This window comes from Strix aluco, chromosome 1 (genome assembly GCF_031877795.1).
Source record: "Strix aluco isolate bStrAlu1 chromosome 1, bStrAlu1.hap1, whole genome shotgun sequence".
NCBI lineage: Eukaryota > Metazoa > Chordata > Aves > Strigiformes > Strigidae > Strix > Strix aluco.
Genome location: NC_133931.1, coordinates 25,991,963 through 26,007,946, shown reverse-complemented (window position 1 = coordinate 26,007,946; position 15,984 = coordinate 25,991,963). Strand labels below are relative to the sequence as shown.

The window sequence follows — 15,984 nt, the reverse complement described above, 5'->3', positions numbered from 1 at the left end:
TTGCATAGCACCTTTCCATTAAGTCACAACAGTCCAATCCCTCCAACTCAAGCAGGATTACCATGAGAGATTTATCAGCTTCTTCAGTGCCTTATTTATATGCCTTTGCATATGAAAATCTGAACTATGGTTCTGATGCATTTAAGGCCAGTTAAAGTTGATGACTGTTGTTGCCATGTAGGTAGGTTTCTGTGGGTTTAAAAAAAATTTTTTATTATAAGTATTCTAATAAAATAGAGAGAGGGGACTTATTTTGGAGAAGGTCTGCTGTCAGGTAAGTATAAACTGTGTTTTGCAAAATATTCAAACAAAAATACCAATCAGGAGGGAAAACTCAGATGAAACCTGTTTCTGTTGTGTTTCTTAATGCCTGAATATAGTGAGATGTTCTATAATTCTGGGTTTTTTAACTGTAAGTAACCAAAAATACATTTCCTTCAGTTTTTCCCTAGGATAATGACAGAGCTTTCAGAACTACAGGAATTCTATGATCCTGATACAGTAGAACTTATGACATGGATAAAGTAAGTGTGAAGGCCTACATTTCTGTTTTACTGGTTTATGTCAGGGTATTTTTATCTCAGCATTTTGTGAAGCTACCTCTATTAATCTGAGTTTTCCCTTGCTAAGTCGTTCCATGATGTATGGGAGGAGAAATGTGTATTTTAAGTTTGGTAATATTCCCGTAGAAAGAAACAGGAATATATCATTGATTACAAGAGGAGAAAATCCTGAAACAGGCAAGCAAATCATGTTTAATATCATTACTAGACCTAATTTCCAAATAAAGGTGGGCATCTTAGTACTTGGTTCTTTGCATGCTAGCTTTTCAGTAGATTAGAGGATTCATGTTGATTGTAATGCCAGTGGGGGACAGAAACACTGAAATTTTTGTGTACATGAGCCAGTAAAATGAGCCTGAGTGTGATGATGTAGAGACTTCAGTCAAGATATGTGCAGTGTAACATGTACAATTAAAACTTTCCCTTTGACCAGAAGACTGAAAGGTCTGTCTAGGCAGGGAATAGCAAATACTGAGCTATGTTATGTAGTTCATACCGAGACATATAGGTAGCTAATACAGAGTCAGGTTATTTTCACATATATGTTTTTCTTCTCACTGAAAGTTTTAGAACTGGATTCTGGACTCATTCAATCTGACTTTGAACTATGTCATTAGGAACGTGCACTTATCTGAAAATTAGATCCCCTGTGTTCAGATAACTTACTTACCTTTAACTATGGTTTTTTAGAATATTATTTTCTGTATTTATGTAGTTTTAATGTCAACCTGTTCATCTTCAGAAAAGACAAGGCTAGTAATTATGGTGTTCCAGCCAATTTCTTCTTTCTGTTGATAGTAGTGTATGTTGTTTGTCACTGCTGTAGCTTTTCCAGGCAGCAAGTGGAATAATGCCAAGTACCTAATGGCTTTTACATTAGTCTGCATATATTACACTTCAAGTACATAATTAATCATGGTGAATTGCATTGGGATTCACTCAGCTAAGAGCAATTTGACTGCCCTTATTTGTAGCAGCTGTTCATATTTTTAATGAAAATAAAGACTTTTTTTTCTTAAGGATATACTTAGATACCCATACTGGAATTTTAATTGGATGTCATTATTACAGTATATTTTCTTAAAATTTTCTCTGATAATATAAATTTATTTTGAATTTTCTCTGCAGGAAGAGTTGCCCAAAGTCCAGTAAAATGTGACAATGACTGTTTCCTTTCACTAATGCAGGAATACAAATAGTCAAAAGATGAAACCAAACCTAGAAACATAATTACTGTAGATATTATTCTGTATCATGACATTGTTTACTCATAGATGATGAAATACATGGTCCTAAAGATCAAATTAAAATAATCACAAATCTTTCCCTTACAAGATAATATCATGTTGTTTCTCCTTCTACCTACCCTCCCTCCCAAGCTTGTTTTGTCACAAGTCAGCAACTGTTCAGAAAAGCAGTAGCTTGATCCATTCTGAGATCACTCTGAATGGTGCTCCAGGGATGGCAAGGAGGGGAGGAGAAGGGCCATCAGCCCTTGCCCCAGCAGGAGACCTTCCTTGCAGACTCCGTATTGCTGCAGGTCTGGGCTTTTCCCATCAAAGAAGCTACTGCCCCTGCAGCATTAACACCGGTGTAATTAGCCCCCCAATGATATCTTCATTTACTCCAATTCATACCATAGCACCTTAAAAGACGCACACAGTGTGTAAAATTAAAAACATTGTTTGGAGAAATACATCCTGTACTCAGACGCGTATGTTGATGTTGCTTTTGCAGACGACAGGCTCCCGTGGCTGCTGTGTTTGCAGGCAGCCCACAGTTAATGGGTGTGATTAAGCTTTGTACCGGATGGATGGTGTCGAGCTTGCCTTTATATAATGATGATGATCTTATAAAAAGAAATGAAAATGTGAGTATCCAATTCCATAAATGTGTGTGTATTAACAGTGATTTATAGACTGTTCCATCATGTAAGACTGAAGTGCCTGTCTGAGATGAGTGGGAGTACTGTAAATGTTAATGCTCCAGAGAAGATGACCTTGTAACATTCCTCATGACACATATTTGCATTGCCCTTCTGTGCTGCCCAGGCCACCTGGCAATGCAAATTATTTGTTTGGTGCCACTCCCAATACATGCGAGCAGCATTCCAATTACTGCCTTTTCTTCAAAGTGTTTACAGTGTAAGGTGAGAACAGAGCATGATGTCTTGTAAAGAAAGTTAACAAGATAAAACCAATACATAATTTATAAGCTCATGAACAAGATTCGTTACTGAGCAGTGTGACCATATTGAGTTTTAGGCAGGCTGTAATTTCTGAATGATTGTCTGCAAATTTTATTCTGCGTATTTTGTCACAGAGAAGATCACAAAGCAGAACAGACTTGCCCAGTGACTGCTTAGCAAAGAAATCAAAATTGCTAGTCTACATTAGTTCTTAGTCTTTATTTGAACACGCCGGGATTACAGTAGGCAAATGGAAATTTCTAGCAAGATACTTGTCTTGGAAAGCATCTCACAGGAACTGTCTTCCTCTTCACCCAAATGTAGTGAGAAAAAAGAAGTCAAATATATTGGAAGGAAAAAGAACGTAGGAGTCCAGCAAACAAGGAAGGGAGTATCAAGTAGATTATTAGTGGTTCACTCTGGACTGAAACAAATATCAAAATATTTCTGAAGACTTTTCAGACCACTTGAAGTATATAAGATGAGAACATGCCATCAGCAGAGACAAATGTCTGGCCATTACCTGACCTATTTTGGAGATTTCACAGAATCATTCAGGTTGGAAAAGACCCTTGGGATCATTGAGTCCAACCATCAGTCCTACTCTACAAAGTTCTCCCCTACACCATATCCCCCAGCATCTCATCTAAATGACCCTTAAACACATCCAGGGATGGTGACTCCACCACCTCCCTGGGCAGCCTATTCCACTGTCTGACCACTCTTTCTGTGAAAATTTTTTTCCTAATGTCCAGTCTGAACCTCCCCTGTTGCAGTTTAAAGCCATTCCCTCTTGTTCTGTCACTAATCACCTGTGAGAAGAGACCAGCACCAACCTCTCTACAATGTCCTTTCAGGTAGCTGTAGAGAGTGATGAGGTCTCCCCTCAGCCTTCTCTTCCTCAAACCGAACAGTCCCAGCTCCTTCAATTGCTCCTCATAGGACTTATTCTCCAGGCCCTTCACCGGCTTCGTTGCCCTCCTCTGCACTCGCTCCAGCACCTCGATATCTCTCTCATATTGAGGTGCCCAAAACTGGACACAATACTCCAGGTGTGGCCTCACCAGTGCTACAGGGGGACTATCACCTCCCTACTTCTGCTGGTCACACTATTTCTAATACAAGCCAGGATGCCGTTGGCTTTCTTGGCCACCTGGGCACACTGCTGGCTCATGTTCAGCTGCTTGTCAATTAGAACTCCCAGATCCTTTTCTTCCAGACAGCTCTCCAGCCACACCTCCCCAAGCCTGTAGCGATGTATGGGGTTGTTGTGGCCCAAGTGCAGGACCTGGCACTTGGCCTTGTTGAAGGTCATCCTGTTAACGTTGGCCCACTGATCCAATCTATCCAAGGCTCTCTGTAGAGCCTCCCTATCCTCATGCAGATCAACACTCCCGCTTAACTTGGTGTCATCTGTGAACTTACTGATGATACACTCTATGTCCTTATCAAGATCATCAATAAAGATGTTGAACAGAAATGGTCCCAACACCAAGCCCTGAGGAACACCACTTGTGACCGGCTGCCAGCTGGGTTTAGCTCCATTGACCACCACTCTCTGGGACCGTCCATCCAGCCAGTGCTTGACCCAGCAGACCGTTCGCTCATCCAGGCCATGAGCAGCCAGTTTTTCTATGAGAATTCTATGGGGAACTGTGTCAAATGTTTTTCAAAAATCCAGGTAGACAATATCCACACTTTTTCCCTCGTCCAATAGTGGGGTCATCTTGTCATAGAAGGAGATCAGGTTTGTCAGGCAGGACCTGCCTTTCATAAACCCATGCTGCCTAGGCCTGATCCCCTGGTTGTCCATTATATGACTTTTAATGGCACTCGAGATGACCTGCTCCATGACCTTCCCTGGCACTGAGATCAGACTGACAGGTCTATAGTTTCCTGGATCATCCTTTCTGCCTCTCTTATAGATGGGTGTCACATTTGCCACCCTCTAGTCCAACGGGACCTCCCCAGTTAGCCATGACTTCAGGTAAATCATGGACAGCAGCTTGGTGAGCACATCTGCCAACTCTTTCAGCACCCTTGGGTGTAACCCATCTGGTCCCACAGACTTGTGTGCATCCAAGCAGTGTAGCAGGTCTCTGACCACTTCCTTTTTAATTGTGATGACCTCATTCTGCTTCCCCTCCCCATCTTCCAGCTCATGAGGCTGGGTGTCCAGGGAACCATTTCAAACCCAAACATTTTATAGCATGGTGTGTACATATAATTTGTTGTTGCAACTAGGTGGTGTTGTTCCCCGCCCCCCCCCCCAAGTATTTAATTTATCACTGATTTTTGCATTGCGTGAACATGTTTTCTTAATTTATAGATTTATCAGATCTATTCAAAGAGGTCAGCAGAGGATATTTATAAGATACTCACATCTTACAAAGCCAGTTTTCTGGTTATTGAAGATTCAATCTGCAATGAAGTGGGACCTGTAAGAGGATGTAGAGTTAAAGATCTATTGGATATTGCTAATGGTCATGTAAGTAACAGTAAAGAAAAATGAATGTTTGAATACATAAATAATTAATTTTAAAAGAAATCTTCTTATAATGGTGATCTTATTTTTCTAATTGTAATCAACATGTAGACAGACTCATAAATTTTAAAAGCGATCAATTTTGGTTTGTCTGTTTCTTACACACTTGTAATCTTACCTCAAACTATTCTTTAACTGTGCTAGTCCCTCCTAGTACATTAGTATCTAGCTGTGCTGCTTCTCTGCCAATCATTAAATGCCATTTAACTATATATAAATGTTTAAGACTGTAACACCTGAATAGATTATTACAAAAGTAGTGAAGCCTTGCCCCAGAGGGCATTCTTCACTAGCTTTAAAGATGAAATTTTAAAATGGATAAACTCAGTTGTTCTAAAACTCTGCCTGGGTTGAGGACCGGGCTGTCATTCAATTCAGTGCAGCCTGTTTGGTACTGATGAGGTTACAAGTCTATTTGGTTCAGTCTTGCAGATGGGTTAGCACCCCATAGACAGTCTAAGCCACAGCTGATAGAAAGATTGGTTGAATAAACTGTAGAGTTACGAAGATATCCGTGAATGCTACTGCAGTGTCTGTTCTGAATGCTGATAGTGCTGCTCTTGCTGCTGAAGCAGGGAATGAAATGGGGTTTATAAAGTGATCTCTTTATCACTTGTTCATCTGATTCCTGGGAATCCAGCAAAAGTTTTGACTTTATAAAGGCATGAGTGGCCCTAAACTCACTTAGGGTTTGGTTGCTTATTCTCTGGTCAAGAGGAGAGAGGGAGTCTTCAGTTACTTCTAAAGCAATCACAGGTTACCTTCACTTAGTTGGTTTCCTGACTAAGAAAAAGAACTTCAGTTTCTGTTTGACATTACAGCCTGTTGTGTATTAACTATACCAAGTAAATCCTTAGCTTGAATGCTTTTTCTTTTTTAATGGGGAGGATACATATGTTTGTGTATAAAATTTTTGTATTCCGTTCTTGGGGAGAAATCCAAACTGTTCATCTGTGTTAGGTATTTTATAAGCTCTACTTTTGATGATACACGTTTCAAAAGAACTTGTAATGCAAGCATGTAATTTCTGTAGTTGCTTTCATTTGGGGGAGTAATTATAGGGGTGATATGTTTTTAGGGGATTACTTCTTAATTTCCCCAGGAATCTACAACTGGTGTCAGTTTCACCTGTAGGTTTCCTGGCCAGTTTATACATGGAGGATATTGTCTCTGTTTTTCTATTAACTTCCTTACCTGTTGTGGTTTAACCCCAGACAGCAACTAAGCATCATGCAGCCGCTCGCTCACTCCTCCCCCCTCCCAGTGGGATGGGGGGGGAATCAGAAAAAAAAGTAAAACTCATGGGTTGAGAAGAACAGTTTAACTAAAATAAAATATAATAATAACAACAATAACTAGGATATAATATAATGTTACCAATAATAAAATATAATGACAATACTTAATACTATTAATAATTGTAATGAAAATGAAGGTAACAGAGAGAAATAAGACCCAAGGAAAGACAAGTGATGCACAATGCAGTTGCTCACCACCTGCTGACTGATGCCTGAGCAGTGATCCGCCCCTCCCGGCCAACTCCCCCCAGTTTATATACTGACATTCTATGGTATGGAATGTCCCTTTGGCTAGTTCAGGTCAGCTGTCGTGGCTGTGCCCCCTCCCAGCTTCTTGTGCACCTGCTCACTGGCAGAGCATGGGAAACTGAAAAATCCTTGACTTAGGATAAATGCTACTTAGCAACAATTAAACATCAGCGTGTTATCAACATTATTCTCACACTAAATCCAAAACATAGCACTGTACCAGCTACTAGGAAGAAAATTAATTCTATCCCAGCTAAAACCAGGACACCATTGCTGAAATCTATCCTTCTTCTTTCTTTGTCTTGCTGATAAAATCATGCATGCCATGATTATTCATGTCATAACCAATATACTGTACCATAATAGAGAGGGGTGTGTGTGTATATATAACCTCCATCATTGATAATCAGCGTGTTATCTCTCAGTTTCTTCTCAGATCTGTTTTTACATGAGTAAGTTCCTTTTCCCTCTTCACATTTAGGATTTCAGCTGGAACAGTTAACCACAATTTCAGGATTCCATTCCCTCATGCCCTTTCATCTCTTATCTCCATGCTTCTGCATGCTTCTGTCTTGCACATAATCCTGATCTCATCCTAACTTCAGCAGCACAGTTTTACTGTCAGGTTTTTAAGTTTTTGTTTGATTCATATAACAGAATAAGTTTATTCCTTCTTTAATTCCTAACACCCAGCTATTCAGCAGTTCATCCTAAGGAACACTTCCCAGTACTTTTCAGAGTGGTTGTTGCTTGCGATGCTAATTTCAATCAAAGGGGGGAAAAAAACCATCGAAAGACAATATCCAATGCAAGGAGCCTGTCTTTTATAAATGCCACAAATGGTGCTGTCAGTACACAAAAACAGTCATTTACTATTTTTGTCTAATTAGAAGTGACAAGGGTTATCCTATTTATAGTGGAGAGATTAAGAAGGGGAAAAGAAGGTTCATGATGAGAGCTTCGGTTAAAATCTGTTCTGCTGAATGTCTGTAATCTAAATCTGTAATAAAACAACTGGTGTATACATTTAAATGTAGACAACTGAGTGTCCAATATTTTTAGAAAAAAACTGGTTGGCTAGTAATGAACAACACTTCTGCTTCCTGTCTGTGGCTGAGTCCATACTTGGTTGGATGCTAAAAATGATAGTTGTAGAAGAAATATTGGAATGGTCAACCAGGAATAAAGTATTTTTTTTCAGAAAGTTGACATAGTTTGTTCCTGAAAGTTAATATAGTGTGTTGTCTCAGGAAGCTTTGAAACAAAACTCTCAGTTTGCTTGCTAACAAAAATTGTCGAAGTCATACTGAAAGATTGTCAAGACTTTCCAAACCAGTGGAAGCTAGTGTACATGTAGTTTGAGACTGCAACATTTACTTATTCCCAGAGTAAGTGAGACAGTGGACAGGCTGTTATGCTCTTGATGGGTCTATGCATGTTTTCTAAATTGCTGTGTTTAAGAAGGTAAGTATTACTTTCTAGCTTGGACTATGTCCTATAGACCTAGTCTGATATCTTGTTTCTGACACTGGCCGAGAGCATATCATTATTGATAGGGTAAGACAGATGTTTTCCAGCGGTCAGTTGCTGAAGGACTCTAGTTCAGGGGAAATACCTTTGTGTTTGGTAGCCACCGATAGATTTTTCTCCATGAAGTTGTCCTACCACCTTTTTTTAAGCCCATGTAAATTTGTGCCATCAGAAGGATTGGCAAAGGGATTTCTTCAAGAAAATCACATAGTAGATGCTAAAAAGCACAAGCAGTTTGCTTCCAAGTCAATTGGTTGGAATTTATAGGGTGATATGTGTGTGTGTCTTAAGTCTTTATTAGATATGTCAAACTCACCTGTCCTGGAAAAGGTAATTGAGAATTTCCTCCCCTACATAGGTGGTATGCTATGTGCAGGTCAGATTTGAAGTACTGGGTAAACAGGGCATGTGGATAATTTCCACTGTTGTTGTTCTTTATTGTATGAATAAAGCAGACTGTTTTTACTGTCTGCTATCCTGACAAAGGTCTTAATTCACAAAGGCTATTTTAGATGGTTAAGCAAATTATAGGGGAATATGTTTTCAGTTTATTGGAATCATACAATATCTATCATAATGAAATTTACAGAATACAGGAGTAAGTTAAATGTACAGAACTACATTCTGTAACCACTTATCTTCAATATTTTAATTAGATCTTCTTTTCTGACAGGTGGTTTGTGAGGAAGGCGACAGCTATGCCTACTCAAAATATGGACGATTTTGTCATGAAATCAAAATGAACTATTCTCCATATGTGAATTATTTTACTCGAGTATACTGGAATAGATCCTACTTTGTATATAGAATCAACACTGTGATATCCTTCCAGTCATGAAAAAGCATGCAAGCTTCTTTCTGAGGATTGATTGTGAATGAAATTCAGTTGGAAAAGTTCCTTTTGATCAAGGAAATTATTTTTGCAGATACATGTGCGCACATGCAGTGTATTGACAACTTTATTTTAACAAACTGGAATTCTTTGAACTACAGATCAACAGACACAGATACCACCCTTGAAGGAAACAGGAAAATTTGTCAATTTTACAGTCTCTACAAAGTGTGACAGTCTTCCACGTTTTTGCATTTTTCTTCCTGTTATAAATCGTCCTAATCTTCATGTAAATGAGATTTCTAACTTTAGTGTTAGAGAGCTGCTGTGGATAGACTTCAGTAAATGCAGAAAAATCATTTAAAGAGCTCATTTAAGTCATACTGCTTTTATTTTCTAGCAAGAAAGCAATTGGTATCCTGAGTCCTTTCAAGTAAGTGTTTGGAGGTTTTTTTTGTTGCTGTTTTAATTCTTCCCGTCTTCCACTGTAAACATTTCTGTGTTTATCAACACACATTCATACATCTTATGTGTAGCTATAGTGTTTGTTTAAATCAAATAAGGAAGATCTAATTTAAACAACACTTCCATAGATGAAGACGCTGGTCTCTACGTGTCTTAGAGACGTGTTGATGGAAGTGCTTGTGCTTAGACCTAGCAGTAGGAGTTGACAAGGTCAGATCTTCAGTTTGGAAAGAACTTGCCTTCAGGATTTTTCCATGCTTAAATGTGTATGTGTGTATGCAGATGCGTGTCTTAGCAGCCATCAGAATGGGCCAGTATACAACCATATGCTGTACTTGTTTTTAGGCAAGTGTAGCAGGACAACTAGGTTTGCTACTGAGACTTCTGCACTTCTGTTTCACCCCCTCTGTGTGCGTGCTGGTATATTTGTGTGTCTGTATGGGGATGGATCAGTGATACTCATTTCATTCAACTTACTATGTGATGGTTATATTGAGATAGTGCCATAACTGTAATTTAAAACACTATAATCACCACCATTAATAAATAGTGGTTCATAGCTATTTCTATATCAGTTATGCAACTACACTGAGATCTTTGAAAATTTGGGAAAGTACTCTGCAATCTTGCTTCCCTTTAAAATTTGTCTTCCTTATATGACTCCCTTTGCCTCTACAGCTATTTTTCTTAAGAAATTATCTGTTCATCCTGTTTGTTGCTGGCTGATATAGTTTCAAGAAAATGAATGATGCTTTAATTCCAGCTCTGGGCCTAATCCTGGTAAATGGAAATTGTAAATGGAAAATCCAATAAAAGGTAACGGTAACTTTGCTTACGAAGGTGTAGCTGGACAAAAAGCCAGGACATAAGCTTTGGAAGAGATTATTCACTCGTTAGGAGTTACCTGCAGTTATGCATTCATGTTCCACCTGGCCCAGAGACCAGTCTATCAGGCATGTGGGAATGATTCTTTGGAACCCGGATATCTTTAATGAAGGATCTGGCATAATAGGATGAACCTCCAACTGAAAAATCTGCAAACCATTCTGCAAACAAAAGCTGCAAAACGATCCTTACTGCACTTGTTGATAAAATGCAAATTCAGAGATTTCAACACTGAAATTATTAGGAATTGCAGCATGCTGGTGTATATGTGTGATTCTTATCTGCTCTATGCAGATATATTTGCTTACTTTACACTAAGAGGCAGTGCTGAGATTTTTTTAAAACCTATTATCACTAGTGGAGTGATTTGAAAGAAAAAAGCTTTACTGTTGTAAAAGTCAACATGTCTAATCCGTTTTTTACTTTCAGTTATATTTTTAGGCATATGAGTCTTGACAAGATGTTAAATTATGCATTTAATTTGAAACCAATGTTCAGATAAATCCATCTAATATACTGGATGTAATCACTGAGAGAAACTTTTATCAATGTAACTGAGTTACAAGTTAAAAGTAAATATCCTCTCTGGGGTTACAGTCATTGTGTTGAGGGCAGTGTGTATGTGCGTCTCTGGTCAAATGCAGCCCGCATTTATTTGCTTATGCACAAGTGCATATGTTTTACTGCACTGGACTGTTTCAGACTTCCCAATTACCTTATAACAACAGAAGCTAGTGTATTAACTTGAGCTATGGCAGGCCTGCGGGAGCCTTCTCTGTATGTGCTAGTATGGATGTAGAGGTAATATTTGGAAGTTTAGAGTTTCTTACACAATTTAAATTTGTTTGAATCATTGTCAAGGAATTACATGTCTGTGTGTCAGTCATTTACCCGCTTGAAATTAATCATTCATGAATATCATTTCATAACAGCAATAAGGCATTGCAGGTAGCAAACTTCAGGGTTACAGCTGCACTTGGGTGGATGAAGTCACTTACGGCTTCATGCCTTAGACTGCCATGCCAAGATGCAATATTTAACTATCCTTGACTGCCTGTTGTGTTTTACCGCAGTGCTGTATGTATGCGTTACCACACAGAACGTAGTTTGAATACTTACATGTAGAGCACACATGTTAAGAAAAATGCAAATGAGGCCATCGTACATCTAAAGAAAAATACCTTGTAGCACGTTGGCCTTTATACATGTTTAAACAAACATGTTGAACTTTATTTGAACTGTGACATAGTTGTTATTATTAGTTTTGTCATAGTTTTTAAGATATATTCTTGATACTTCAATTGATCCTGCTTTAGGAGAATCATTTAAGATTTTTACCTTGCTTTTTATATTAGAGAAAATTGTATTGCAGCACCATTGGCACAGCAGCCTTAAGTAACAGAAGGAGCCTTTTATGTGGGAAAAACAGTGCTGTTGTTCCAGTAAAAAGGCGTAATTTTTAAAATGAGTGACTGGAGGAATCATATCTTACACAGAAAATGATGAGCTTGAATTTCTTATCCAACTATGGGTTAGCAAAAATATTACTGTCTATTCTAATCTCTACCTTCTGTGAAAAATAAACAGTAAGTTTCATGGTATCCCTCAGAAGAACAGCAATAGGGCATAATTACTTCGGACTTGTACACACAACCCTAGCTTGGTTTTCAGCCAGGTCGCAGGTTTAACTCCCTGAAAGGGCTGGGGGAACGTTTTGCAAATTTTGATCTGTTTTGCTGTAGATGTTGCAATTCAGTTGAAACATGTGCCTTGCAAGCTTTTATTAAACGAAAATTTGTGTTTCTTTTTGTGAAGATTTCTGGTTGTTTTAATTCCTGTCCCTCTGATTTCTAGAACTTCCGTTGTGTCTTAATACCCCAGCCTCCAAGGATGCTCATGTAGTAAGTGGTGCAGCTATCGAACAGCTGTTCGCTGGGAAGAAATTGCGTAGCAATTTGTACTGCTACTTTGCTGGCTTATTTCCTCCTTCAGATTTCCAATTTCTGATATGCTTGATCTTAGTAAATGCAAAAAAATTACCTTGAAAGAATAAATTGAGTATAGTATTTTCAGGCACTTACCTGTTACTGTTAGACTTGTGGATTAAAGTTAAATCAAACCACAACTAAACTGACATGTACAGTTTTGTCTTAACTTATAAAAACGCTCTTTCACTTCCTGAATTACCACGTACTTGAACTCAGTTAATAGATTTGCCAGACGTTTGAGACTAATTAAGTAAAGGCATTTAAGAATATAAGCTTCTATTCATATTATTTTAAAAAATACTGATTTCATTTCTTCCAGAGTAAATGGAAATACAGTTTAATACAATACAATCCTAAATACAATTTCCAGCGGTGGGGTAAGGAGGAGATACACAAATATGGAAGAAAGAGGGCCAAAAGATTTACAGGCATTGAAAATTCTTCACTCTATTTGCTCTGGTGGCATTACTGTTTACTGAAAAGTAGAAGGTTAGGGACCAATTCTTGTTCTTACCACCTTATTTTCACTAAGACATCTGCAAATGTCCTAATCTTGTGACCCTTCATCAGCTTTTCCATGCAATTTGTGTGGTTAGGAGCTGCAGATCAGGTGGTAGGGATTGTAAACTGTCATTGAAACACTTCTTTAATGACTGCTGTAAACGGCATATAACCTATCCTTTAACCAAAAATCTAACAGGAGAAAGCGTAGGCTGTTCGTGTGAATGCGAGGGCATGCATGTTGTATTTGCATTTAGAGAGGTCTGTTTTACTACTGTGTTTTGGAGTTGTAATGAGTAACTTCTGTTATTGCTAATGGTGATTGAATCTATAAATCTAAATATTGATGGGCAGGTGGACTCTAGAGTACTATGGTATTAGAAATGAAAGAAAAGCTGAGTTTATTCCAACACAAGCAATATTTCATGTGAACTAATACCTCAACATAAATCTGTATAATCATGCCTTTAGTACTCTTTTTAAAACTTAATTTTAGGGGGGCAAAAAGTGAAAATTCTGAAAGATGCAGTGTGTGTTATTTTAGTAATCGTTTCTACTTCATCAGTACAGCTAAAAGAAAATATCACCGTTACATTGCTGCACTCTTACTACGCCAAATGCAGAGCTAGTGATGCCTGAAGGTCTTCTGAATTGTTTGGTACCTCAACTAGATGTTAAATGTGTAATTAATCTGGCAGTGTTTTTGATTTCAGCGCAGTTAAATGTATGTAATTCTGCCTTTCGAGTGATGTTTAAGGTTACCTATTTATTTTATGGAAAAGAGGTGGATGTTTAATGCCTTTCAAAGTTTCAAACTTCGTTACTTCAGTAATGCAGAACAATTATTGGTGGTGCTTTACTTGTTAACAGTGACATTTAGCAGTAGCGTATATGGCATATGGACATATCTATGTGCAGCTATTTAATAACAAATCTAAGGAATCCAATTCCTTTTATCCTGTTTGTTGTCTTAGACAGTTTTTTATCAAAATAATGTATACATAGTAAATATTTTTCTCTTGTGACAAACTTTTTTTCTGTGAAAAAAAATAAAATTGTAATAAAAGCCAAGTCCAGAAAGTATGGAGTGTTTGGGACACAAACCGTTTTATGCTTTCTTTTGAGAAGTCTGATACTCTTTCACAAAAAACGTGTAGTTCATAATGAATTAACCTCCTTCCTCTGTTGCGGTAATAAAATGATTTTTGTATTCTGTTGTATTATTTGCATATGCAATTATCAGTCAAGTGAAGACTGTGCAGTATAGCTCAAATATCTGTCTTACCGGCTGATGGAGCAGCGTAAACACTCTTGCACCTCTCGAGGATTAGCAGCCTGCTCAGACTAGATCCATGTCATGCTGACTGTAACTACCTGTTGAGACACACTGGCATGAGGATGAGGGGCAAAATATGGAATTCTTGAACTCTGACTTTCTCCCTAAAGATCTTGCTACAGCAAGCATGTCACCTGGAAATAAATTGCTATGCAACATCAAATGCTTACTGCTTTATTTTTTTAATCAACTAATGTATCATCTGTCTTGAATTTTTACAGATCATGATTACATATATTGGAGCCTTCTATCATTTTATAAGATATTATTAGTAAGAGTGAAATCTTTGAATGCAGACTACTTTGTAATAATTTACCTTGTAATGATATGAAAACCTTGAGATTATTTTAGTTAAGCTCAGAAGATGGTAGAAATACACTATGAAGTGCTTCTCCAAAAATCAATCATACAGCACCTAAAAAATATGTATTTATGTCTTAAATTTATAATGGTTCTGAGTTTGAACATTCATCAGACTGCTTCCTTTTAGACCAGTCAGGAAATGTGCTGATGTTGAAGTATTCAGGTTTATCCATGAATTCTTCAAGCACCCAGGCTTTGTGATTGCTTAGCTGAAAGGGGAATGGAGCTTCCTGGCACCATGAAATCTATGTTGGTGTTTGTGTACTCTTCCATGTCGTTATCCAAAACTGAGACCATGGTTACCAGCTGTGAAATACAGAATATTCCATTATATATAATAGAGTATATATTTATTTGTGTATATAAATAGGTTTATATAAAAGTGTGTATATGTATTTTATGTGTGTATATATCTCTGTATAAAATATATATTCTGATTATAATTAATGTTTGCGAGGTGTTGGGTAAAACTACTGTTGGTTTGGGGGGTTTCCCCCTTCAACGGTAACTCTGTAATCTGTTTCTAGGACCTAGTTTCCCAGATTACCCAATTTTTGTGGTGACCCAGACTACCATACTTCCAATTCCCATATGCATTCAGATTGCTTAGGTAACAAATGTGGTAGACACTTTTTAATAGTAATGAGATGACATGCATCTCTATTAATTAAACTGCATATATAGAATATACAAACGTAGAGTAATACTGAACTATTCAGTAGATTATAACACCAGCAGTACATACATTTACCTTCAGAATTTTTAGCATCTTTTTAACGCCTTGGAATTTCGTCTTGTTTCAAAGTTATAACTGTAATGTCTGTTGTCAAGCCTTAACTCCTGATGGTACTGTAACTGATGGGTTATAGGAAGACCAAAAACAGGTCAAGACTGACTTTTCTACACTGTTGCGGTAAATACCAGCAGATTCTGTAAGATGAGGGTGAATATAAAATCATGCCCTAAGCCATTCTCCCCTCTGAAGAAAGTTGACAAAGGCCAGGCAAGAGTGCAGCCACCTGCTCCTTGCTGCCTTGTGTGTTACACTGTCTGCGAGAGCCTGAGTGCAGAAGCTGTGGTCTCCCTGGAGTAATTGCTGGATGTTGGAACGAGCACGTGTGGTTTCCTTGGTTCATCTAACTTCAACCCTGGATGGCAATACAAATCACTGCTGCAGAAGTGATTGACCTGTTTATGCAATTTTAGAGAGGTACATTAAAATCAAATCTTGTTTTCGTTTC

The 15,984-nt window shown here is 38.0% G+C and overlaps 1 protein-coding gene across 3 annotated transcripts in view; it reads left to right on the top strand.

Moving 5' to 3' along the window:
* The window catches only part of DPY19L4 (dpy-19 like 4), a 38,483-nt gene extending 22,499 nt beyond the window's left edge, over positions 1-15,984 (top strand). For all 3 annotated transcript variants that reach the window (XM_074815736.1, XM_074815715.1, XM_074815726.1), the window contains 4 exons: positions 442-524; positions 2,301-2,433; positions 5,081-5,239; positions 9,047-15,984. In XM_074815736.1, the coding sequence (XP_074671837.1) occupies positions 442-524; positions 2,301-2,433; positions 5,081-5,239; positions 9,047-9,211 (540 nt within the window). In that variant the 3' untranslated portion in view covers positions 9,212-15,984. The remainder of the gene's footprint in view (positions 1-441; positions 525-2,300; positions 2,434-5,080; positions 5,240-9,046) is intronic.